Genomic DNA, 26108 nt, shown 5'->3' on the forward strand with positions numbered 1-26108 from the left:
GAAATTCTTAATTTGCATACTTTTATATTTCCATTGAAATAAGTAAAAAATTAGAAGTCGCTAATGAAATTTAGTTATCCAGTGAAGTATCAAAGGTAGAAAATTGAGGTTTCTGTTTGAAATTTTTAGTCATTCTCCACCCTGAATTAAAGAAACAGAGTAAAATGGACACTTTCTTTTTTATCTATAAAGCAGGGCTCTACATATATAATTATATAGACTGCAGATCTGTGTTAGTGAATTTTTTTGGAAGTTTCAATTACATAAACATTCAAAACAGTGTAAACGGAGGAGGCAATAAGAAAAAGAATCGGTTGAGAAACCCATGCTCCAAACCCAAGTAGAAAGTGCATAATGGAAAGCTAAAAGAGAAGTAGAAAGTAAGGGAAACGTTCAGAAATTGAAAACTCCCATGTCCCCTACTTAAGCCACACACACAAGGGAAGCTGTTCAGAGAACCCAGGGCCACAGTTCCCAGACTTGCCCACCCCAGCCAGGCCAGCAGCATCTGCAGGATCCCCAATGGCCCTGCCCTTTTCCTTCTTGGTGGCCCTGGTGTTGCTCAGCTGCAGCTCCATCAGCTCTCTGGGATGTGACCTGCCTCAGAACCATGGCCTGTTCGCCTGGAGGGCCTTGACGCTCCTGGGACAAATGAGGAGAATGTCTGCTAGCTCTTGTGACAAGTACACAAGTGACTTTGCCTTCCCCCAGGAGGTGCTTGATGGCAAGCAGTTGCAGAAGGCTCAAGCCCTCTCTGTCGTCCATGTGATGAACCAGATGATCTTCCACCTCTTCTGCACAGAGGCCTCATCTGCTGCTTGGAACGAGACCCTCCTAGAGGAGTTCTGCTCGGGACTTTCTAGGCAGCTGACCGACCTGGAAGCCTGTCCCATGCAGGAGGCGGAGGGGGCAGAGAAGCCCCTCATGAATGTGGACTCCATCCTGAGGAACTACTTCCAAAGAATCTCCCTCTATCTGCAAGAGAAGCAATACAGTCCTTGTGCCTGGGAGATTGTCAGAGCAGAAGTCACGAGCTCCTTGTTTTCATCAACGATCTTGCAAGAAAGATTAAGGAGCAAGAAATGAGACCGGTTCACCATGGAAATGATTCCCTCTGACTAATAATATCACAGTTTCCCTTGTTCTGCCATGTCAAAGACTCTCACTTCTGCTAGTATGGTGAAATGAACAACATCCGTTTGTCACATGTTCTCAGGAGTATTAAGCAATATCAAGTCAACTCCACAAACACCGTCGCTTTCAGATGACCATGCTGATATACTTATTTAACTATATATGTATTTCATTATTTATACGATTTAAATTATCTTTTATTATATAATATTAGGTGTACCTTCACTTTGTGGTTAATAAAAATAAATGTGCTTTACATTTATTAAATTTTTTATTTTTTTGTTCATTAAATAATTCTATAGAAAAATTGTTGTATTTGTTTCTTATATAGAGGAAAGAAGTCTAATTATAACCTGATGAAAGATGCATTGTAGAATTCAGTGACACATTATTCCGTGATTCACATTAGAAGTAATACCACAGACTTCCTTGAAGACAGTTTGTATGTTGTCATCAGGATAAAGGCAGACATAACAAATCGATGCCCTGTCTGTATCTTGAGGTTTGTAGAAAAACCAACCTCCAAACGATAATCATACGGAAGTAATACCAGTTAAGTTAAAGGGTAGAATGAGAAGGGAAAATATGAATTCTAGAAGCAGACGAGGAAACACATGTCAGGACATAGAATCAAAAGCGCTAGATAGCTTCCATATTAGACTGGTAGACATCCAAGTGTGAATATTCTTTATAAATGGATCCTTGAGTCTGCCATTTACAAGCCATTCCATTCATTTAAGGCCCAGCAAGGGAAGTGGTCCCGAGGACAGAGAGTGTAGAATAAGAAAAGGACTTAAAAGTGATGCCTCAAAGGTCTAGTGGTTAAGGGAGAAAAGAGCCACACTGCAAACAAAGGAGGAATGGCCCTAAGGCAGTAGGGTAAGAGCGAATATTGGTTAAGAGTGTATTTCAGAGCCAAAAAATGCTTCAAGGAATTGCATCATAGCAAAAGGTGAATGGAAAGTGCCCCAAGGCTGGAAGTGGAAGGGGTGTAACCCAGGTGCAAGCTGGTTTGACCGAATTAATCACCAAAAACCATACTGGACGAGGAGGAAAGGTGAGGAACAGAAGGGAAGCTAGTGACTATAGATAGGAAATAGTTTTGAGAGATTTACCTTTTTTGGGCAAATTAAACTTTGATAAAAAAATGAAAAAATAATTGATATGAATGATGTATTCTAATCTCTTCTAATGTATGAAAAGCAAATATAAAAAAGCAAACAAAAATTAAAGACATGTACGTGTATAGGAATATTCTACAAATGAAACCTACCCTGTTCTATTAAGAGTCACAAGTAGAATGGGAGAGGATCTGGGGGCCATGGCGACCCCCACTGGTCCCCCAGGCCACCAGAAGCCCTCAGGTGCTCTGCCCAGACCCTCTGTGGGGCTCTGGCTGGTTCCCTGTGGCAGCCTCTCAGCTCTGGGCTGTGACCTGCCTCCAGGCCCAGGTGGCTACACAGGAGGACTTGTTGCTTCTGACACAGAGGAGGAGGGTCTGTCCTTTCCCCTGATTGAGGGACATCTCCTCTGGGACATGGTGGGTGGCCTCCAGGTCCAGGAGGCCTGGGCCATCTCTGTCCTTCATGAGGTGCTCCAGCAGACCTTCAGCCTCTGAGTCAAAATCAGGAGACCCATCTCTTCATATTCAAATGAAGAAATAAGGAAAGGGAAAATAAAACAAAAAAGAAAGCCGGAAAGGGACCCGGAAATGATATTCTTCACCTCCAACATTAAGTCACATGCCCACGTGCTCTGTCTTTCCAAGGACTCTTCTTTCTGCTTCAGTCATAGAATGCATTGAGTTAAAGTATTGAAAATTGGGGTTAATATGTGTCTGTGAACATGAGTATCTCTAAGGGCATCCATCTGTAGGTGAGAGCTATACTGAAGTTGTTCACGGGTTCATGTACTGCAGGATCCTTGGTTTCCTGTCCAACACTGAACCACTTGGAACTTTTTCCTGACCTCACAGCAGGAGCAACAACAACAGAAACAACCACAAATTGCAAGACAATTGAAAACAACAACTCTTCTGAGATCCATTCACAACTGAGGTCCCAGGGCCAGCCTCAGCACTGGCAACGAGAGAAAAAGGAGCGTGCAAACAATCACACCTTACCAGGAGCAGGGTTTGGGAGGAACACGAGCTGTAATTGAAGCATTGCTTGAGGCTCTGTGTGCTTACACTGGAGAGGGACCAACTCCAGGACTCCCTAGTTACTGGAGCCCACAGGTTTGTGAGTTTTACCTTCAGAATCCCCACTAGGCTCTCCCTGTGAAGATCAGAGGAAAATCTGCTGGCTTTTCCAGCAGAGGGAGGGGGAAAGGAATCCCTCTAAAGTAGTCTGAGTCTACCTCTTCAGAGAAGTAGAGGACAAGGGATTGTGTCACCAGGATCTTGAAGGAGGGATGTCGAGAAGAGGGGACAGCTGACTTCCCACTGCTAGATGCATATGTGAATTTGGAATCTCCAACATTTCACGTCCTGAGACATTCAATTCCAGTTGTTTGTTGCATATTTGGAAATCAAGCCTCGCTATTGAAAGTCCCTCTGTCTGGGCGCCTGGGTGGCTCAGTTGGTTAAGCGACTGCCTTCGGCTCAGATCATGATCCTGGAGTCCCGGGATCGAGTCTCACATCGGGCTTCCTGCTCGTCGGGGAGTCTGCTTCTCCCTCTGACCCTCCTCCCTCTCATGCTCTCTGTCTCTCATTCTCTCTCTTGCAAATAAGTAAAATCTTTAAAAAAAAAAAAAAAAAAAAGAAAGTCCCTCTGTCTGAATGAGTGTGGAAGGAGAAAATGCCCTAAGGCTTCGGAGCACCTTTAACTTTTAAGGTTGAGAAAGACAAGGGGAGCCTGCAAAGGGCACAGAGCTGGCACAGCCAGTGCAGGGGACACACTGCCAGGGAAGAATGATCTCCAGAAAGTTTGGAAGAAGAGAGGCTTCAGAATTTCCCAAGATGAACCTTTGGTAGTAATTTATCACATGGGCTATACGACTACCCACTGCTTCTAGCTTCTGCTTTCGATCTAGTTGTTTGACCCTGAGAAACTCACTTGAGGTCTCTGAAGTTCAGTTTTCCCAAACGTGAAGTGGGGTGGAAATATTCCTAGAGTTGTTGTAATAACGAAGTAGCACATTTAAATATATCTAGTATCTTCCACTAGTGAGAGTTTAACAGATGATGACTATTATTTTTTTCATAGACATCTCTAAGCGAAAGGTGATCTTCTCCTAGCCTTCTCTCTCTAACTGACTGCAAACTGCTGAACCTCTAAAACACCCAACTGGGAACAGGTGGCCCATGAATGGAATGTAATTATAGACACAATAATATCATATGTATCCATCTACACTCTACTGACGTACACATACTCTAGACATTGTGCTACAGCACATTTCCCCTTCCTCCCTGCTTCTCCAGACCCCATCCTTTCACTCCCAAATCACAGTGTTTCCCTCTCCCCCAGGGTAGAAACCCCCAGTGAGCTCTGCCCTCCTCCCTCCCTCCTCAGGAGCCTCTCCTGCCCTTTCATACAGCTGCTTCCTTTTCCTTTGTGGTTTCTGTCTGGCCGTTTTACTTCCTATTACAAGGCCACCAAGGAAGAGCAAATGTTCTCTGAAGTTTCTAGGCTTTTCTGAAACTCTCTTCCTTTCTCCTGGTGACTATTTCTGGACCCAAGGGAACGTCCCCACTGCAGTGATGTAACAGTGGCTGTAGTAAAAGGAAACAGGAGTGGAGGGTTGCTGTTCGGTGGCCCGTCACAATCTTTCCCGGGGAGGGCGGGCTGCCAGCGAGTGGGCACGGTGAGCTAGACAGTGACCAAGTCTGGAGACTGGGCTTGTCTTGTGTGTAGAAGTCTGTCCCTGGTGCGAGAGTTTCCTCCGGGCCAAAAAAAGGCTCTTTCCTGGAATGAACTCACTCTGTGAGGGGAAGATGCCAATTTCCATGGCTTTTTATGAACTTATACAAAAATATATATTTTTTAAAAATGAGCAGTTATGTTCACAGCCAAAGTGAGGAGAAGGTCCTGAGTTTTTTCCCATCCTCCCTGCTCTGTAGCTCTACAACCTCTCCCATCACCAGCATCCCCACACCAGAGGGAACAGGTGTTACAGTTGCTTCCAACAATGTACCAAGTAGTTCTTAGGGTTGGGAACAAGTCTTCAATATTCCAAGGTGTGTGATATGCCAAAGCTCAGCCTTGGAATGGTCTTACAAAACCTTATCCTCAGTATTTATTGTCTGTCATTGGGTTTTCTTCAGTATCACACAAGAAGCATGAACATGGAATTTGTGGAAGACACACGAAATGCCTGCAAGATAGTGCCCCACTAGGAATAAGAGGAATAATCTGGGATTGGAGGACTTTCTCTCCATCATTTCCTGGATCTCAGTGTCTTACCCAGAGAGGTGATCTTCGCTTACTTGTGAGCTGCCATTGTCTACCTGGTGGACAATGCAGATGTTTGAGCCTTGTTGTGAATCAGACTCTGGAAATAAATATAAATAGATTATACTTTATGATTTAATTCTGCAAAAGTTAATTAACACATCAGTAATTCTATCTAGTGCTAAATCGAAAAAATATTTGAGAATACCTTGATGAGTATCAAGGAGCAAGTGCATTTAAATATTATTTTCTCATTGAGCCCACTTAAATACAGTACACTAAAAACAAATGTCCAACAAATGATTTAATTTTTCATTAGCTGTTAGCAATTTGGAGTGATTCTAAATATTTAAGCACATTAATATCATTATTATGTCTTTCTAGAAATTCTTAATTTGCATTGTGCTCCTATATTTCCATTTCAATAAGGAAAAAAATTAGAAGTCACAAATCAGTATTAGTTATCCAGTGAGGGATCAGGAGCTTTAAAATTTAGCTTTGAGTTTGAAATATTTAGTAATTCTTCACCCTGAAATAAATAAACAGAGTAAAATGGACACTTTCTTTTTATCTATAAAGCAGGGTTATACATACATAAGTGTATAGACTGCAGATCTGCGTTAGTGAGTTTTCTTGGAAATTTCAATTACATAAACATTTAAAACACTGTAAACGGGGGTGGGGGGCAATAAGAAAAAGAAACGGTTGAGAAACCCATGCTCCAAACCCAAGTAGAAAGTGCATAATGGAAAGCTAAAAGAGAAGTAGAAAGTAAGGGAAACGTTCAGAAATTGAAAACTCCCAAGTTCCCTACTTAAGCCACACACACAAGAGAAGATGTTCAGAGAACCTAGAGCCACGGTTCCCAGACTTGCCCACCCCAGCCAGGCCAGCAGCATCTGCAGGATCCCCAATGGCCCTGCCCTTTTCCTTCCTGGTGGCCCTGGTGGTGCTCAGCTGCAGCTCCCTCTCCTCTCTGGGATGTGACCTGCCTCAGAACCATGGCCTGTTCGCCTGGAGGGCCTTGACGCTCCTGGGACAAATGAGGAGAATGTCTGCTGGCTCTTGTGACAAGTACACAAGTGACTTTGCCTTCCCCCAGGAGGTGCTCGATGGCAAGCAGTTGCAGAAGGCTCAAGCCCTCTCTGTCGTCCATGTGATGAACCAGAAGATCTTCCACCTCTTCTGCACAGAGGCCCCATCTGCTGCTTGGAACGAGACCCTCCTAGAGGAATTCTGCTCGGGACTTTCTGAGCAGCTGACCGACCTGGAAGCCTGTCCCATGCAGGAGGCTGGGCTGGGAGAGACTCCCCTCATGAATGTGGACTCCATCCTAAGGAACTACTTCCAAAGAATCTCCCTCTATCTGCAAGAGAAGCAATACAGCCCTTGTGCCTGGGAGATTGTCAGAGCAGAAGTCACGAGCTCCTTGTTTTCATCAACGATCTTGCAAGAAAGATTAAGGAGCAAGAAGTGAGACCCGGTTCACCATGGAAATGATTCCCTCTGACTAATTATATCACACTTTCCCTTGTTCTTCCATGTCAAAGACTCTCATTTCTGCTGATATGGTGACATCAACAGAATCCATTTGTTAAAGGTTTTCAGAAGCATTAAGCAACATGTCAACTCTACAAGCAGTCGTCGCTTATAGTTGACCGTGCTCATGTCTATTTATCTATTTAAATATTTATTTATGTAAATGTCTATAAGATTTATATTTTTCATATATTATATGTAGCTGTACATGTCATTAATATAATAAAATGTTCTCTTGATATTTATTTGGTTTATCTTTTTTTTTTAATTGAACTTTCACTACGGGAAGTGTTCAAAGAGTAACACCAGGTCTAATTGCAGCTTGGTTGAAAAATGTAGGGCAGTGGGCCGCCTGGGCGGCTTAGTTGGCTGAGCGACTGCGTTCGGCTCAGGTCATGGCCCCGTAGTCCCAGGATTGAGTCCTGAGTCAGGATCCCTGCTCGGCGAGGAGTCTGCTACTCCCTTTAACCTTTCCCCCCTCTCATGCTCTCTCTCTTTGTCAAGTAAATAAATAAAATCTTAAAAAAAAGGTAATGGTCAGCAGAATGCATTTACCCATCAGATTACGAACATCTGAAGCAACAATTGACTTCCTCTAAGACAAGTTGTACTTTGCCCTTAGGCTATAGGACATGTCAAATACAGGTCCTGATGTCTACATCTTTGGTTGTTGGAGGGATAGAAATCTAAAAACAATTGTCAGACTTAGTGTTATAATGAAGAAGGGAAGGAAGTGAATCCTCTCACCTGATGCTGGAATGGAGAAGGTCAGGAAGTACACATAAAAGCTGGGGACCCCTTGACAGGTGACTGGTAGACATGGAGGCACAAATGTCCAGTGTCAGGGGAGAGGTGATCTTGCGTTTGACAAGAAATGCCATGGCTGAGGTCCATATCTAGCAGGGAATGCCAGAAACAGAGGTGTTCATGCGGGGAGACCGTGTAGTGTGAGAAACAGACATAAACTTGATTCTGAGGCTCTCCAACCATTGAAGGGAGGGGAGAGAAGAGCCACAAGGAGACAGTGGACTCATGGCCATACAGTACATGGATAATAAGAGAGGATGCCGATGAGTATATTTAAGGACATAAATGTGCTTCGAAGACCATCAGTGGATTCCTGGAAGATGTGGATTGAAACTGCCTGGCGTGTCAGAAAACTAGATGCCTTTGCTGACCTCATGAGAGTCGGTTGGGTGGAATCATAAGCAGAGACCACACTGGAGCCGATGGGAGCATAAATAAGAGAAGTCAGTGGATCTGAAGTGGAGAAGAATATGGCATGGGATCTGGGAATAATGGGGTTCGTTCTTCTGTGCATAGTTTGCCCTTTTATGCTGCATGTTTCTTCCAGAGTGATTTCATGCATTTGATGTCTGGCAAATCTTATTAATGGGTTTAATACTGTATTATTTTGAATCATGACTTAATTACTGACATGGTTTATCCTGTCTTGGTTCTTGCTACCTTGTATATCAGCGAGCTGCTCAGCTTCAAAAATTCACTGCTCAAGAATAGATAACTCATTCAATCCTTCATCAAATTGTCTATTACTACTGATAAAACAATGTTTCCTGGAATGACTGGCTTTATTAATTAGGTTCTTTCACTCCTCATTGTGACCCTGTTTACTACAGCAGCAGTATACCCCATTTCTTTTTCTCCAGTGTTTGATATGATTCACAATTGTAACAGGATATTGTGAAGATTAACAGAACTCATGCACTTAAAGGCACCCAGCATTGTATTTTCCATAAAGGAACGACTTAAATATGGTACATATGCTCTTGTTTTAATTCTGACAGCTAAATATGAGAATACTGTTTGTGTCTTTCTACAAAATTCTTGGGAACAGTGTGTCCTATGCTTCAGTAACTGACTTCCAAAGGGGGCAGCCTCCACAACCGGAATTCTATCGTGAATTCTAGAGAAGGCTGACCAATTCATTCCCCATTGCCAAGAAGGGTTTTTATTTATATTCAGTGATGAAAGGGTGGTTTGTATGAATATCTGAGAGTTGATAACAAAATCTAGGCAGAAGTGCAGAAGAACATGCTATTTCTTTAACCTTCTGGCCCCTGCCCCTGCCCTCCCCCTCCTCATTCTAGGACACATTGCCCTCCTAACAGTTTCCTTCCTAAGGCAGACGTCCCGAAAGTATCCTTGGCATTCAATCTCTTGGCCTGTCAGCCTGTTCACGCAACAGCTTTCTTTTTTTTTTTAATTTAATTTTATTATATTATGTTAATCAACATATATTATATCATTAGTTTTTAAGGTAGTGTTCCATGATTCATTGTTTGCGTATAACACCCAGTGCTCTATTCAACACGTGCCCTCTTTAATACCCATCACCAGCCTAAGCCATCCTGCCACTCTCCTCCCCTCTAGAACCCTCAGTTTGTTTCTGAGTCCATAGTCTCTCACGGTTCGTCTCCACATCTGATTTTCCCCCTTCATTTTTCCCTTCCTGCTATCTTCTTTTTTTTTTTTTTAACATATAATGTAGTATTTCTTTCAGAGGTACAGATCTGTGATTCAACAGTCTTTCACAATTCACAGCACTCACCATAGCACATACCCTCCCCAATGTCTATCACCCAGCCACCCCATCCCTCCCACCCCCCCCCACTCCAGCAACCCTCAGTTTGTTTCCTGAGATTAAGAATTCCACATATCAGTGAGATCATATGATACATGTCTTTCTCTGATTGACTTATTCGATTAGCATAATACCCTCTAGTTCCTTCCACGGCGTTGCAAATGGCAAGATTTAGTTGTTGTTGTTTTGATGTCTGCATAATTTTCATTATATATATATATATATATATATATATATATATATATATATATATACATACATACATACCACATGTTCTTTATCCATTCATCTGTTGATGGACATCTTGGCTCTTTCCATAGTTTGGCTATTCTGGACATTGCTGCTATAAACATTGGGGTGCACCTACCTCTTTGGATCCCTACATTTGTATCTTTGGGGTAAATACCCAGTAGTGCAATTGCTGGGTCGTAAGGTAGTTGTATTTTCAACTTTTTGAGGATCCTATATACTGTTTTCCAGAGTGGCTGTACCAGCTCGCAATCCCACCAATAGTGTAGGAGGGTTCCCCTTTCTCTGCATCCTCGCCAACGTCTGTCGTTTCCTCACACAACAGCTTTCTGTTCTGTTGTGGTCTCAGCTTAAAGGTTTCCCAGGAGAGCAGCACATCGCAAGTAGAATGCAAAACTGAAATGACGTCTCTAGGTTTTGTAGAACCACTTGCAAGACAGGCTTCACTCTGATTTCCATCCAATGTGATGTAATAGCAGCTGTGGCTAAAAGGAAACAGAAAGCAGGATCAGGTTGAAGGGTGGACTAATGAAGCTGTTCTCCAGGAGGACTGCCCGCTGGTGCCACGTGTGACCACGGTGGCGACCAAGATGGAGGCCAGCCTTGGGATAGCTGCAGAAATGGGACCTCTTCCTGAGGATGTCCCTTTAAGCTACAAAAGGCTACTTGTTGACAACCAGAGATTCTAATGCTGCCATAAATCTGTTTCCTTACTCTGTCTGTGATAAAGTGTAAGTCTTGTCCTGAAAATCCCTACAGCCACCTTCAGTTTTGATCCCAGTATTATGGATTATTAAATACCGGAAAGTGTTGGAGAACCAATTGGCAGGGCCAGGGGCAAGGGTGAGGGGAGTGAGCACCACCATCAACTTTCCATCCGCAGGTGCTTCTGGTCAACCTGTCAGGGGATGTGGGGGAGGCAGGTCTCGGGGCCAGGTGCCCACTGATGGGCTGCGAGAGATCACCGTGCAGTTTACCGGCCACAAGCAGCCAAGGTTTGGCAGCTTCAGGACAAAGGAACATGCACGGCCTCCCTCCACCCTGCCTGCCAGCCGACTCGTGCGCGGCGGAGCTGAAGGTCCCCCGGACATCCAGTCCTGCACAGAAATACACTAAATACTGGGAACCCTGCCCACAGGTCTACACCCAAGAAATCCAGGAGCTCAGCCATGCCTGTGCTTGAGGTCTCCTATGCTCTGATCAAACTAGGAGCAGGATGCTCCTTTGCTCAAAAAACCACAGCTGCACATCTGGAAACTTGAAGGTGTGGAAGGTCAGCAGCAACTTGGGAACCTGGATGGAGAAGAGAAATGGGGAAGTGTCCACTGGATCAGAGACTTGTCCTCACGAGTTGGAACCGTAGGAATGGGCAGCACTGAGTCAACTGTCTCTCCATATCCTTCCCGAGACTGAGATGATTCAAGTGGACCCTGTGAGGGCAGCGTTCTCCTACGCAGACGTGGCCCACAGCAGTGTCCCCAGCATGGGTGACGCTGACGCGACAGCAGCCTGCAGCGTATTGCAAGGAGGAGGGTTACTCCAGTACCAGCTGCAAGTTCTCTTTCGTTGGCAGAAACGACTCCTGCCTTATGAGTATTTAAAAGGGAGTCTGTCAACTTTTCTGAGAACTTCAAGTCCATCAGTTCAGTGGACTCACACCACACCCCCTGTTGCCATCCAGACCCCAGCACTTTACATTTGAAGTGGAATCTGGACTTCTTGATCCTTCACCCTCCCCTCCTGACAGATTTCATGCCATGGCCTCTCCTGGTTCTTAAATCCTCTCTCCATTTGTGTCTTTCACCCCTTTTAACAGGTGCTTCCAGACAAGCCAGTATCTCACAACTGCTCATGTTCAAACTTGGATCTTTGGTAGCTGCAGAATAATTCATCCTTCCGGTTTTCTATTTCTCTCCAAACAGCTGTATAAATAAGTGGAATACAAATGGGGATATCGAGAGGATTGAGTTAATGATTTCAAGGATCTCCGAAGAGTTAGCCTGAATTCAGCTTTGGGTGTTATCATCATAAAACCTCATCATCATTATTCTTATCCAGATGAAGAGCAGAATCTTTTAGGATCATCCAGTGCCCTCTGTCTTAATATTGGATTTCTCAAGGCAATCTTTTCCTGGACTGAGTGGATTTATCAACTAGGTAGAGCGCTCAGGCAGGGCGAGTATCCCCTCTCCTTCCTCAGAGGGTGAGCAGCTGGGGTTCTGGTCACCATTCTCTTGTGAGCTGGTTGATGTGCCCCCACCCACCATCTCTCTTCAGAGCTGAGCATATGTGGATTGAATGAAGTAAAATTCAGGTGGCTGTTCTTGCAAAGCTGAGGGCTGCTCGGGACCCAGGAGTTGGTCTTGTGTGAGCTTCTGGCGGAGGCAGCCACTGTCCTGACTTGGGGTAATTCAGTACAGCCTTCATTCTCCCCCTCTGCCAGAGCTGCTGGTCCCCAGTGTTCCTGCATTCAATTTTGCTGATGTACACTCTGTCATTTTTCTCAGCAGAGGCCAGTCTTTCACTTTTGTGACATTCAGATGTAACATTCGTCTTCCCCTCCTGCCCCATACACCACTGTCATGTTTTGCTTTCTAGGAAAGTTGAAATGAGATACAGAAAACTGATGTCTTGAAAATGATAGAGAAAGCCGGTGCAGTCCTTTGACCTTTCTGTTACTTCCCTTTGTGTGATCTTCACGATGATGTAGAACAGGATGCGGGAGCAGCAATTCGGAGTGTGTCCAGCAACGCACTGTGGAAAAATGAAGATATTCAAATTCTTTTTGTTGTTGTTATTGAAACTGAAAATGCAATATCATGAATAAGGAAAGGCAAGAAGGCTGTTTCTCCCTGACATCATAGCCTGGGCCTCACCCCCCTGCATTCTGAGCACCAGACAGATGACCAGACTAAGATGCCTAATAGAAATACGCAGCCTGAATGAACTACTGAAAGTCATTACATTCTGTGCTGGAAGTTTCTCCTGAGAGACACAATCAGTGAATCCCCCGTGCCCAGTCCGGAAATTTTGAGGCAAAGAAGTGTACCGTAGTTTAAGTACAATTAGCACACTAGGGGAGCCTGAGTGGCTGAGGCCGTTGAGGATCTGATTCTTATACTGTCACCTCAAGTCTTGATCTCACACTGTGAGTTCAAGCCCCATGTTGGGCTCTACCTTGTGTGTGGAGCCTACTTAAAAAAAATTTCAAAATGGAAAAGTAAGGACTGTGGTGTCAAAATTAATGTATTCCCTTACTCAAGGTAAAAGGATTACAGTGGGGTCTTTCCTCTACGTGGAGAAAACAAACGTTCACCCTCAGCATCTGAGGGCTGTTGACACTTTTGATACCTGGTCAGGAGAGGAGGAGGTCAGCACCGAGAGCTAGGGTCCCCAGCACAAACACTCCAGGGGCAAGGGCAAGGATCCAGGGCCAGTCATTGCTTTGCTGACAAGGAAACCAGCCCCTGCACAGTAGGGGCATCTAAAGTCCTCAGGACATGCTGAGCCTGCCCTCAGGGAGTGAGTCCAGGAGAGCTTGGGTGGAAGACACTGAGTCACTCCAGAGGAAAAATGTTAGTAGAGGTGATAACTACCTTGTCAGGGAGGTGTGGCTGGGAAAATCCATTTATCAGGAATTAGAAACTTCATACCTCCACATCGAGACAAGAACCAGGCTTCCTGTTGGGGACACTGGCACAGTGTTGAAGCGGTCTAACAAAACCTTAGTATTTATTGTCTCTAATTGGGTTGTCTTCGGTATGAGACAAGAAACCATGACATAGAATTCTTGAAAGATACCCAAACGGTCTGCAAATGAGGATGACAAACCTAGGAATAAGAGGAATAATTTAGGATTGGAGGACTTTTCTCTCCATCATTTCCTACATCTCAAAGTCTGACCTGGAGAGATGATCTGTGCTTACTTGTGAGCTGCCATCGGATGTCTTGTGGATATTGCTTGTCTGAGCCTTGACGTGATGCAGGCTTTGTAATAAAATACAAAGAGGTTATGTTTTATGATTTAGTTGTACAACACTTATTCAACACATCAGTAATTATCTAGCGCTAAACAGAAAACATATTTTGACAATTCCTTCAAGAGTATGTAGTAGCAGTTGAAGTTAAACATGATTTTGTCATATGAGGCAACATTAAAGTTCAGTACATTAAAAACAGATGTTAATAATAATTTAATTTTTTAGTTGCTTTTAGCAATTTTGAATGATTTTACCTGTTTAAGTACACCAAAATCATTATGTCTTTTTAGAAATTGTTAATTTGCATATGTATGTTACATATTACAGTTTATGTATGTAAGTAAATTACAAGTCACTCAGCACATTTACTTTTATACTTATGCATCAATAGCTTTAAAATTTAACTTTTAGCTTAAAATTTTTAGCCATTCTTAACCCTGAAGTGGAGAAACTTTACACTTTCTTTTTTACCTATAAAGCACGGATATAAATACAATATGTAACTATATATACTGTGTATCCACGCTATTAAGGTTTCTTGGAAGGCTCAATTAAAAAACATCGAAAAAGACTCTGGAGGCAGGGGATAATACTGGAAAAAATAAGAAATGATTGAGAAAACTATGCTCTAAACCCAAGGAGAAAGTGCAGAAAGGAAAGCAAAAAGAGAAGTAGAAAATAAGGGAAACGTTTCAGAAATTGAAAACTCCTATGTCCTCTACTTAAGCCACACACACAAGAGAAGATGTTCAGAGAACCTAGAGCCACGGTTCCCAGACTTGCCCACCCCAGCCAGGCCAGCAGCATCTGCAGGATCCCCAATGGCCCTGCCCTTTTCCTTCCTGGTGGCCCTGGTGGTGCTCAGCTGCAGCTCCCTCTGCTCTCTGGGATGTGACCTGCCTCAGAGCCATGGCCTGTTCGCCTGGAGGGCCTTGACACTCCTGGGACAAATGAGGAGAATGTCTGCTAGCTCTTGTGACAAGTACACAAGTGACTTTGCCTTCCCCAAGGCGGTGCTCGATGGCAAGCAGTTGCAGAAGGCTCAAGCCCTCTCTGTTGTCCATGTGATGAACCAGAAGATCTTCCACCTCTTCTGCACAGAGGCTTCATCTGCTGCTTGGAATGAGACCCTCCTAGAGGAATTCTGCTCCGGACTTTCTGAGCAGCTCACCGACCTGGACGCATGTACAATGCAGAAGGCGGCAGGGGCAGAGACTCCCCTCACGAAGGTGGACTCCATCCTAAGGAACTACTTCCAAAGAATCTCCCTCTATCTGCAAGAGAAGCAATACAGCCCTTGTGCCTGGGAGATTGTCAGAGTGGAAATCATGAAAGCCTTGTATTCATCAACAACCTTGCAAGAAAGATTAAGGAGGAAGAAGTGAGACCCGGTTCAGCATGGAAATGATTCCCTCTGACTAATAATATCACACTCTCTGGAGTTTGGCCATGTCAAACTGTCACTTCTGCTGTCCTGGTGACATGAATAGACTCAATTTGTTACATGTTCTCAGGAGTATTAAGCACATCAAGGTAACTCTACAAACGCCTGTCGCTTCCAGATGACCATGCTGATCTACCTTTTTAACTATATATGTATTTCACTAATTATAAGATTTAAATTATTTTTTATTGTATAATAATAGGTGTTCCTTCCTTTTCTGGTTAATAGAAATATATGTGCTTTACATTTATTACATTTTTTATTTTTTGTTCATTAAAAGTTTTTATAGAAAAATTCTTGTATTTGTTTCTTATTGAAAGATGAAACAAGTCCAATTACAACCTGATGAAAGAAATGCATTGTAGAACTCATTGACTCATTATTTAATGATTCACATTAGAAGTAAAACCATAGACTTCTCTGAAGACAGTTTGTATGGTGTCATCAGGATAAAGGCGGACATAACAAATCCAATGCTCTGTCTGTATCTTTGAGTTTGTAGGAAAACCAACCTCCAAACGATAGTCATAGGGGAGTAATACCAGTTAAGGTAAAGGGTAGAATGAGAAGAAGGGAAAATATGAATTCTAGAAGCAGACGAGGAAACATACATGTCAGGACATAGAATCAAAAGCGCTAGATCGCTTCCACATTAGACTGGTAGACATCCAAATGTGAATATTCTTTATAAATGGATCCTTGAGTCTGCCATTTGCAATCCATTCCATTCGTTTAAGGCCCAGCAAGGGAAGTGGTCCCAAGGGCAGAGAGTGTAGAATAAGAAAAGGACTTAAAAGTGATGCCTCAAAGGTCCAGTGGTTAAGGGAGAAAAGAGCCACACTACAAACAAAGGAGGAATGGCCCTAAGGCAGTAGGGTAAGAGCGAATATTGGTTAAGAGTGTATTTCAGAGCCAAAAAATGCTTCAAGGAATTGCATCATAGCAAAGGTGAATGGAAAGTGCCCCAAGGCTGGAAGTGGAGGGGGTGTGACCCAGGTGCAAGCTGGTTTGACTGAATTAATCACCAAAAACCATATTGGACGAGGAGGAAAGGTGAGGAACAGAAGGGAAGCTAGTGAGTATAGATAGGAAATAGTTTTGAGAGATTTACCTTTTTTGGGCAAATTAAACTTTGATGAAAAAAATGAAAAAATAATTGATATGAATGAGGTATTCTAATCTCTTTTAATGTATGAAAAGCAAATATAAAAAAGCAAAGAAAAATTAAAGACATGCAAATGTACTGGAACATTCTGCAAATGCAAACTACCTGTTCTATTTAAGAGTCACTAGTAGAAAGAACAGGAGAGGATCTGGGGGCCACAGCCGCCCCCACTGGTCCCCCAGACCACCAGAAGCCCTCAGGTGCTGTGCCCAACCTCTCTGGTGGCTCCGGCTGGTTCCCTGTGGCAGCCTCTCAGCTCTGGGCTGTGACCTGCCTCCAGGCCCTGGGTGGCTACACAGGAGGTCTTGTTGCTTCTGACACAGAGGAGGAGGGTCTGTCCTTTCCCCTGACTGACGGACATCTCCTCTGGGACATGGTGGGTGGCCTCCAGGTCCAGAGGCCTGGGCCATCTCTGTCCTTCATGAGGTGCTCCAGCAGACCTTCACCTTCTGAGTCAAAATCAGGAGACCCATCTCTTCATATTCAAATGAAGAAATAAGGAAAGGGAAAATAAAACAAAAAAGAAAGCAGGAAAGGGACCCGGAAATGATATTCTTCACCTACAACATAAAGTCACATGCCCACGTGCTCCGTCTTTCCAAGGACTCTTCTTTCTGCTTCAGTCATAGAACGCATTGAGTTAAATTATTCAAAATTGGGGTTAAAATGTGTCTGTGAACATGAGTATCTCTAAGGGCATCCCTCCGTAGGTGAGAGGTGTACTGAAGTTGTTTGCGGGTTCGTGTATTGTAGGATCCTTGGTTTCCTGTCCAACACTGAACCTCTTGGAACTTTTTCCGGACCCCACAGCAGGAGCAACAACAACAGAAACAACCACAAAATGCAACACAATTGAAAACAACAACTCTTCTGAGATCCATTCACAACTGAGGTCCCAGGGCCAGCCTCAGCACTGGCAACCAGAGAAAAAGGAGCATGCAGACAATCACACCTTACCAGGAGCAGGGATTGGGAGGAACACGAGCTGTAATTGAAGCATTGCTTGAGGCTCTGTGTGCTTACACTGGAGAGGGACCAACTCCAGGGCTCCCTAGTTCCTGGAGCTCACAGGTTTGTGAGTTTTACCTTCAGAATCCTCACTAGGCTCTCTCTGTGAAGATCAGAGGAAAATCTGCTGGCTTTTCCAGCAGAGGGAGGGGGAAAGGAATCCTTCTAAAATAGTCTGAGTCTCCCTCGTCAGAGAAGTAGAGGACAAGGGATTGTGTCACCAGGATCTTGAAGGAGGGATGTCGAGAAGAGGGGAAAGCGGACTTCCCACTGGTAGATGCGTATGTGAATCTGGAATCTCCAACATTTCACGTCCTGGAGACATTCAATCCCAATTGTTTGTTGCATATTTGGAAATCGAGGCTCGCTATTGAAAGTCCTTCTGTCTGAATGAGTGTGGAAGGAGAAAATGCCCTAAGACTTCGGAGCACCTTTAACTTTTAAGGCTGAGAAAGAGAAGGGGAGCCTGCAAAGGGCACAGAGATGGGGCAGCCAGTGCAGGTGGGACACAACCAGGGAAGAATGATCTCCAGAAAGTCTGGAAGAAGAGAGGCTTCAGAATTTCCCAAGATGAACCTTTGGTAGTAATATATCACATGGACTCTAGGACTATGCACTTCTTCTAGCTACTGCTTGTGATCTAGTTGTTTGACCCTGAGAAACTCACTTGAGTTCTGTGAAGTTCAGTTTTCCCAAATGTGAAGTGGGGTGGAAATATTCCTATAGTTGTTGTAATAATGGAATAGCACATTTAAATGTATCTAGTATCTTCCACTGAGTGAGAGTTTAACAAATGATGACTATTAGTTTTTTCAATGACAATTCTAAGAGCAAAGTGATCTTCTCCTAACCTCTCTGTAACTGACTGCAAACTGTTGATTCTCTAAAATACCAAACCGGGAACAGGTGGCCCATGAATGGAATGTAATTATAGACACAATAATATCATATGTATCCATATACACTGTATGGACATACACATACTCTAGACATTCTGTTAGAGCCCATTTCCCCTTCCTCCCTGCTTCCCCAGACCCCATACTTTCACTCCCAAATCATAGTGTTTCCCTCTCCCCCAGGGTAGAAACCCCCAGTGAGCTCTGCCCTCCTCCCTCCCTCCTCAGGAGCCTCTCCTGCCCATTCATACAGCTGCTTCCTTTTCCTTTGTGGTTTCTGTCTGGCCATTTTACTTCCTATTACAAGGCCACCAAGGAAGAGCAAATGTTGTCTGAAGTTTCTAGGCTTTTCTGAAACTCTCTTCCTTTCTCCTGGTGACTATTTCTGGACCCAAGGGAATGTTCCCACTGCAGTGATGTAACAGTGGCTGTAGCAAAGGGGAAACAGGAGTGGAAGGTTGCTGTTCGGTGGCCCATCACAATCTTTCCGGGGGAGGGGGTGCTGCCAGCGAGTGGGCAAGGTGAGCTAGACAGTGACCAAGTCTGGAAACTGGGCTTGTCTTGTATGTAGAAGTCTGTCCCTGGTGGGATATCTTCTTCCGGGAAAAAAAAGGCTCTTTCGTGGAATGAACTGACTCTGCGAGTGGAATAAGCCAATTTCCATGGTTTTTATGAACTTCTACAAAAATATACTTTTTTTTTTTTTCTAAAAAAGAGCAGTTATGTTCACAGCCAAATCTAGTAGAAGGTCCTGAGTTTTTCCCATCCTCCCTGCTCTGTAGCTGCACAGTCTCTCCCATCACCAGCATCCCCCCACCAGAGGGAACAGTTGTTACAGTTGCTTCCAACAATGTACCCAGTAGTTCTTAGGGTTGGGAACAAGTCTTCAATATTCCAAGGTGTGTGGTATGCCAAAGCTCAGCCTTGGAGCAGTCTCACAAAACCTTATCCTCAGTATTTATTGTCTGTCAGTGGGTTTTCTTCGGTATCACACAAGAAGCATGGACATGGAATTTGTGGAAGATACACAAAATGCATGCAAGATAGTGTCCACCTAGGAATAACAGGAATAATCTGGGATTGGAGAACTTTTCTCCATCATTTCCTGGAAATCGATGTCTTACCTGGAGAGGTGATCTTTGCTTACTCTTGAGCTGCCATTGACTATCTGGTGGACACTGCTGATGTTTGAGCCTTGTTGTGAATCACGCTTTGAAAGAAATACAAATAGATTATACTTTTGACTTTATTCGGCAAAACTATTTCAACATATCGGTAATTCTATCTAGTGCTAATTAGAAAAAAATATTTTGAGAATAACTTGATGAGTATCAAGCAGCAAGTGAAGTTAAAAATTATTTTCTCATTGAGGCCACATAAATACAGTACACTAAGAACAAATGTCCAATAAATGATTTAATTTGTCATTGGCTGTTAGCAATTTGGAATGATTCTAAATATTTAAGTACATTGATATCATTATTATGTCTTTCTAGAAATTCTTAACTTACATTTTACTTTTATATTGCCATTGAAATAAGTAAAAACTTCGATGTCACTAATCAAATTTAGTTATCCAGTGAAGGTTCAGGAGCTTTAAAATTGAGCTTTATTTGAGCTTTCTAGTCATTCTTCACCCTGAATAAAATAAACAGAGTAAAATGGACACTTTCTTTTTTATCTATAAAGCAGAGTATACATCCAAATCTATATAGACTGCAGGTCCGTGTTACCGAGCTTTCTTGGAAGGTTCAATTACATAAACATTGAAAAGACTGTAAAGGGAGGGGGCAATAAGAAAAAGAATCGGTTGAGAAACCCGTGCTCCAAACCCAAGTAGAAAGTGCATAATGGAAAGCAAAAAGAGAAGTAGAAAATAAGGGAAACGTTCAGAAATTGAAAACTCCAATGTCCCCTACTTAAGCCACACACCCAAGGGAAGATGGTCAGAGAACCTAGAGCCACGGTTCCCAGACTTGCCCACCCCAGCCAGGCCAGCAGCATCTGCAGGATCCCCAATGGCCCTGCCCTTTTCCTTCTTGGTGGCCCTGGTGGTGCTCAGCTGCAGCTCCCTCTGCTCTCTGGGATGTGACCTGCCTCAGAGCCATGGCCTGTTCGCCTGGAGGGCCTTGACGCTCCTGGGACAAATGAGGAGAATGTCTGCTGGCTCTTGTGACAAGTACACAAGTGACTTTGCCTTCCCCCAGGAGTTGCTCGATGGCAAGCAGTTGCAGAAGGCTCAAGCCCTCTCTGTCGTCCATGTGATGAACCAGAAGATCTTCCACCTCTTCTGCACAGAGGCTTCATCTGGTGCTTGGAACGAGACCCTCCTAGAGGAGCTCTGCTCGGGACTTTCTAGGCAGCTGACCAACTTGGAAGCCTGTCCCATGCAGGAGGCGGAGGGGGCAGAGACTCCCCTCATGAATGTGGACTCCATCCTGAGGAACTACTTCCAAAGAATCTCCCTCTATCTGCAAGAGAAGCAATACAGTCCTTGTGCCTGGGAGATTGTCAGAGCAGAAATCACGAGCTCCTTGTTTTCATCAACGATCTTGCAAGAAAGATTAAGGAGCAAGAAGTGAGACCCGGTTCAAGATGGAAATGATTCCCTCTGACTAATAATATCACACTTTCCCTTGTTCTTCCGTGTCAAAGACTCTCATTTCTGCTGTTATGGTGACATCAACAGAATGCATTTGTTAAAGGTTTTCAGAAGTATTAAGCGACATATCAACTCTACAAGCAGTCGTCGCTTATAGTTGACCGTTCTCATGTCTATTTATCTATTTAAATATTTATTTATGTAAATGTTTATAGGATTTATATTTTTATATATTATTATATGCAGCTGTATATATCAGCAATGTAATAAAATGTACTCATGATATTTAATCAGTTTATCTTTTTTTTTTATTGAACTTTTACTACGGAAAGTGTTCAAAGAGTAACTCCAAGTCTAATTGCAGCCTGGTTGAAAAGGATCAGCAGTGCGGCACCTGGGTGACTTATTTGGTCGAGTGAGTGCTTTTGGCTCAGGTCATGATTCTGGAGTCCCAGGATTGAGTCCTGAGTCGGGAAATCTGCTCGGCGGGGAGTCTGCTACTCCCTCTAACTCTCTCCCCTTCTCATGCTCTCTCTTTCTCTCTCAAGTAAATAAATAAAACCAAAAAAAAAAGAAAAAAAAGAAAAAGAAAGTGTTCAGCAGAATGCATTTACCCATCAGATTATGTACATCTGAAGCAACAACTGACTTTTTCTAAGACAACTTGGACATTGCACTTGGGCTAGAAGGCATGACAAATACAGGGCCCGATGTCTACATGTTTGGTTGTCGTTGGGATAGGAATCTAAAAATAATCCTCAGACTTAGTGTTATAATGAAGAAGGGAAGGAAGTGAATCCTCTCACCTGATGCTGGAATGGAGAAGGTCAGGAAGTACACATAAAAGCTGGGGACCCCTCGACAGGTGACTGGTAGACATGGAGGCACAAATGTCCAGTGTCAGGGGAGAGATGATCTTGCGTTTGACAAGAAATGCCATGGCTGAGGTCCATATCTACAGGGAATGCCAGAAACAGAGGTGTTCATGTGGGGAGACCGTGTAGTGTGATAGACATAAACTTGATTCTGAGGCTCTCCAACCATTGAAGGGAGGGGAGAGAAGAGCCACCAGGAGACAGTGGACTCATGGCCATACAGTACATGGATAATAAGAGAGGATGCCAATGAGTATATTTAAGGACATAAATGTGCTTCGAAGACCATCAGTGGATTCCTGGAAGATGTGGATTGAAACTGCCTGGCGTGTCAGAAAACTAGATGCCTTTGCTGACCTCATGAGAGTCGGTTGGGTGGAATCATAAGCAGAGACCACACTGGAGCCAATGGGAGCATAAATAAGAGAAGTGTGTGTCTGAAGTGGAGAAGAATATAGCATGGGATCTGGGAATAATGGGGTTCGTTTTTCTTTGCATAGTTTGTCCTTTTATGCCGTATGTTTCTTCTGGAGTGATTTCATGGAATTGATGTTTTGGCAAATCTTATTAATGGGTTTAATACTGTATTATTTTAAATCATGACTTAATTACTGACAATTGCTTATCCTGTCTTGTTTTTTTTTTTTTCTAAGATTTTGTTTATTTGCACAGAGAGAGAGAGAGAGCGAGAGCAGGAACACAAGCAGGGGGAGTGGGAGAGGGAGAAGCAGGCTTCCTGCCGAGCAGGGAGCCCGATGTGGGACTCGATCCCAGGACCCTGGGTTCATGACCTGAGCTGAAGGCACACGCTTAACGACTGAGCCACCCAGGTGCCCATCCTGTCTTGGTTCTTACTACCTTGTATATCAGCGAGCTGCTCAGCTTCAAAAATTCACTGCTCAAGAATAGATAACTCATTCAATCCTTCATCAAATTGTCTATTACTACTGATAAAACAATGTTTCCTGGAATGACTGGCTTTATTAATTAGGTTCCTTCACTCCTCATTGTGACCCTGTTTACTACAGCAGCAGTATACCCCATTTCTTTTTCTCCAGTGTTTGATATGATTCACAATTGTAGCAGGATATTGTGAAGATTAACAGAACTCATGCACTTAAAGGCACCCAGCATTGTATTTTCCATAAAGGAACGACTTAAATATGGTACATATGCTCTTGTTTTAATTCTGACAGCTACATATGAGAATACTGTTTTTGTCTTTCTACAAAATTCTTGGGAACAGTGTGTCCTATGCTTCAGTAACTGACTTCCAAAGGGGGCAGCCTCCACAACCGGAATTCTATCGTGAATTCTAGAGAAGGCTGACCAATTCATTCCCCATTGCCAAGAAGGGCTTTTATTTATATTCAGTGATGAAAGGGTGGTTTGTATGAATATCTGAGAGTTGATAACAAAATCTAGGCAGAAGTGCAGAAGAACATGCTATTTCTTTAACCTTCTGGCACCTGCCCCTGCCCTCCCCTCCTCATTCTAGGACACATTGCCCTCCTAACAGTTTCCTTCCTAAGGCAGACGTCCCGAAAGTATCCTTGGCATTCAATCTCTTGGCCTGTCAGCCTGTTCACGCAACAGCTTTCTTTTTTTTTTTAATTTAATTTTATTATATTATGTTAATCAGCATATATTACATCATTAGTTTTTAAGGTAGTGTTCCATGATTCATGTTTGCGTATAACATCCAGTGCTCCATTCAACACGTGCCCTCTTTAATACCCATCACCAGCCTAAGCCATCCTCCCACTCCCCTCCCCTCTGGAACCCTCAGTTTGTTTCTCAGAGTCCATAGTCTCTCACGGTTCGTTTCCACATCTGATTTCCCCCCTTCATTTTTCCCTTCCTGCCATCTTCTTTTTTTTTTTTTTTAACATATAATGTATTATTTGTTTCAGAGGTACATATCTGTGATTCAACAGTCTTTCACAATTCACAGCACTCACCATAGCACATACCCTCCCCAATGTCTATCACCCAGCCACCCCATCCCTCCCACCCCCCACCCCACAAACCTCAGTTTGTTTCCTGAGATTAAGAATTCCACATATCAGTGAGATCATATGATACATGTCTTTCTCTGATTGACTTATTTGATCATCATAATACCCTCTAGTTCCTTCCACGTCGTTGCAAATGGCAAGATTTAGTTGTTGTTGGTGGTGGTGTTGTTTTGATGTCTGCATAATTTTCCATTATATATATATATACATATATATATATATATATATACACACATACCACATGTTCTTTATCCATTCATCTGTTGATGGACATCTTGGCTCTTTCCATAGTTTGGCTATTGTGGACATTGCTGCTATAAACATTGGGGTGCACCTACCCCTTCGGATCCCTACATTTGTATCTTTGGGGTAAATACCCGGTAGTGCAACTGCTGGGTCGTAAGGTAGTTGTATTTTCAACTTTTTGAGGATCCTATATACTGTTTTCCAGAGTGGCTGTACCAGCTCGCAATCCCACCAACAGTGTAGGAGAGTTCCCCTTTCTCCGCATCCTCGCCAACGTCTGTCATTTCCTCACACAACAGCTTTCTGTTCTGTTGTGGTCTCAGCTTAAAGGTTTCCCAGGAGAGCAGCACATCGCAAGTAGAATGCAAAACTGAAATGACGTCTCTAGGTTTTGTAGAACCACTTGCAAGACAGGCTTCACTCTGATTTCCATCCAATGTGATGTAATAGCAGCTGTGACTAAAAGGAAACAGAAAGCAGGATCAGGTTGAAGGGTGGACTAATGAAGCTGTTCTCCAGGAGGACTGCCCGCTGGTGCCACGTGTGACCACGGTGGCGACCAAGATGGAGGCCAGGCTTGGGATAGCTGCAGAAATGGGACCTCTTCCTGAGGATGTCCCTTTAAGCTACAAAAGGCTACTTGTTGACAACCAGAGATTCTAATGCTGCCATAAATCTGTTTCCTTACTCTGTCTGTGATAAAGAGTAAGTCTTGACCTGAAAATCCCTACAGCCACCTTCAGTTTTGATCCCAGTATTATGGATTATTAAATACCGGAAAGTGTTGGAGAACCAATTGGCAGGGCCAGGGGCAAGGGTGAGGGGAGTGAGCACAACCATCAACTTTCCATCTGCAGGTGCTTCTGGTCAACGTGTCAGGGGATGTGGGGGAGGCAGGTCTCGGGGCCAGGTGCCCACTGATGGGCTGCGAGAGATCACCGTGCAGTTTACCGGCCACAAGCAGCCAAGGTTTGGCAGCTTCAGGACAAAGGAACATGCACGGCCTCCCTCCACCCTGCCTGCCAGCCGACTCGTGCGCGGCGGAGCTGAAGGTCCCCCGGACATCCAGTCCTGCACAGAAATACACTAAATACTGGGAACCCTGCCCACAGGTCTACACCCAAGAAATCCAGGAGCTCAGCCATGCCTGTGCTTGAGGTCTCCTATGCTCTGATCAAACTAGGAGCAGGATGCTCCTTTGCTCAAAAAACCACAGCTGCACATCTGGAAACTTGAAGGTGTGGAAGGTCTGCAGCAACTTGGGAACCTGGATGGAGAAGAGAAATGGGGAAGTGTCCACTGGATCAGCGACTTGTCCTCACGAGTTGGAACCGTAGGAATGGGCAGCACTGAGTCAACTGTCTCTCCATATCCTTCCCGAGACTGAGATGATTCAAGTGGACCCTGTGAGCGCAGCGTTCTCCTACGCAGACGTGGCCCACAGCAGTGTCCCCAGCATGGGTGACGCTGACGCGACAGCAGCCTGCAGCGTATTGCAAGGAGGAGGGTTACTCCAGTACCAGGTGCAAGTTCTCTTTCGTTGGCAGAAACGACTCCTGCCTTATGAGTATTTAAAAGGGAGTCTGTCAACTTTTCTGAGAACTTCAAGTCCATCCGTTCAGTGGACTCACACCACACCCCCTCTTGCCATCCAGAACCATAGCACTTTACATTTGAAGTGGAATCTGGACTTCTTGATCCTTCACCCTCCCCTCCTGACTGATTTCATGCCATGGCCTCTCCTGGTTCTTAAATCCTCTCTCCATTTCTATCTTTCACCCCTTTTAACAGGAGCTTCCAGACAAGCCAGTATCTCACAACTGCTCATGTTCAACCTTGGATCTTTGGTAGCTGCAGAATAATTCATCCCTCCGGTTTTCTATTTCTCTCCAAACAGCTATATAAATAAGTGGAATGCAAATGGGGATATCGAGAGGATTGAGTTAATGTTTTC

General features: G+C 43.9%; 4 protein-coding genes across 4 annotated transcripts; all 4 read left to right on the plus strand.

The window, feature by feature from the left end:
- The first annotated feature begins 522 nt into the window (after positions 1 to 522).
- On the plus strand, positions 523 to 1086 carry LOC135362648 (interferon alpha-1/2-like). Its single transcript, XM_064579018.1, has one exon. The coding sequence runs from the start codon at positions 523 to 525 to the stop codon at positions 1084 to 1086; it is 564 nt and encodes a 187-aa protein (XP_064435088.1).
- A 5357-nt stretch (positions 1087 to 6443) lies between these two features.
- Positions 6444 to 7007, plus strand: LOC123842728 (interferon alpha-1/2-like). Its single transcript, XM_045871957.2, has one exon. The coding sequence runs from the start codon at positions 6444 to 6446 to the stop codon at positions 7005 to 7007; it is 564 nt and encodes a 187-aa protein (XP_045727913.2).
- Positions 7008 to 14721: 7714 nt separating this feature from the next.
- On the plus strand, positions 14722 to 15285 carry LOC135362651 (interferon alpha-1/2-like). The gene has a single exon (XM_064579021.1). The coding sequence runs from the start codon at positions 14722 to 14724 to the stop codon at positions 15283 to 15285; it is 564 nt and encodes a 187-aa protein (XP_064435091.1).
- A 5146-nt stretch (positions 15286 to 20431) lies between these two features.
- Positions 20432 to 20995, plus strand: LOC135362646 (interferon alpha-1/2-like). Its single transcript, XM_064579016.1, has one exon. It carries the CDS (start codon positions 20432 to 20434, stop codon positions 20993 to 20995), a length of 564 nt encoding a protein of 187 aa, XP_064435086.1.
- The last annotated feature ends 5113 nt before the right edge of the window (positions 20996 to 26108 follow it).

Source organism: Mirounga angustirostris, unplaced genomic scaffold (genome assembly GCF_029215605.1).
Source record: "Mirounga angustirostris isolate CCGP_5_RB_7025 unplaced genomic scaffold, mMirAng1.0.hap1 SCAF_15, whole genome shotgun sequence".
NCBI classification, from domain to species: Eukaryota; Metazoa; Chordata; class Mammalia; order Carnivora; family Phocidae; genus Mirounga; species Mirounga angustirostris.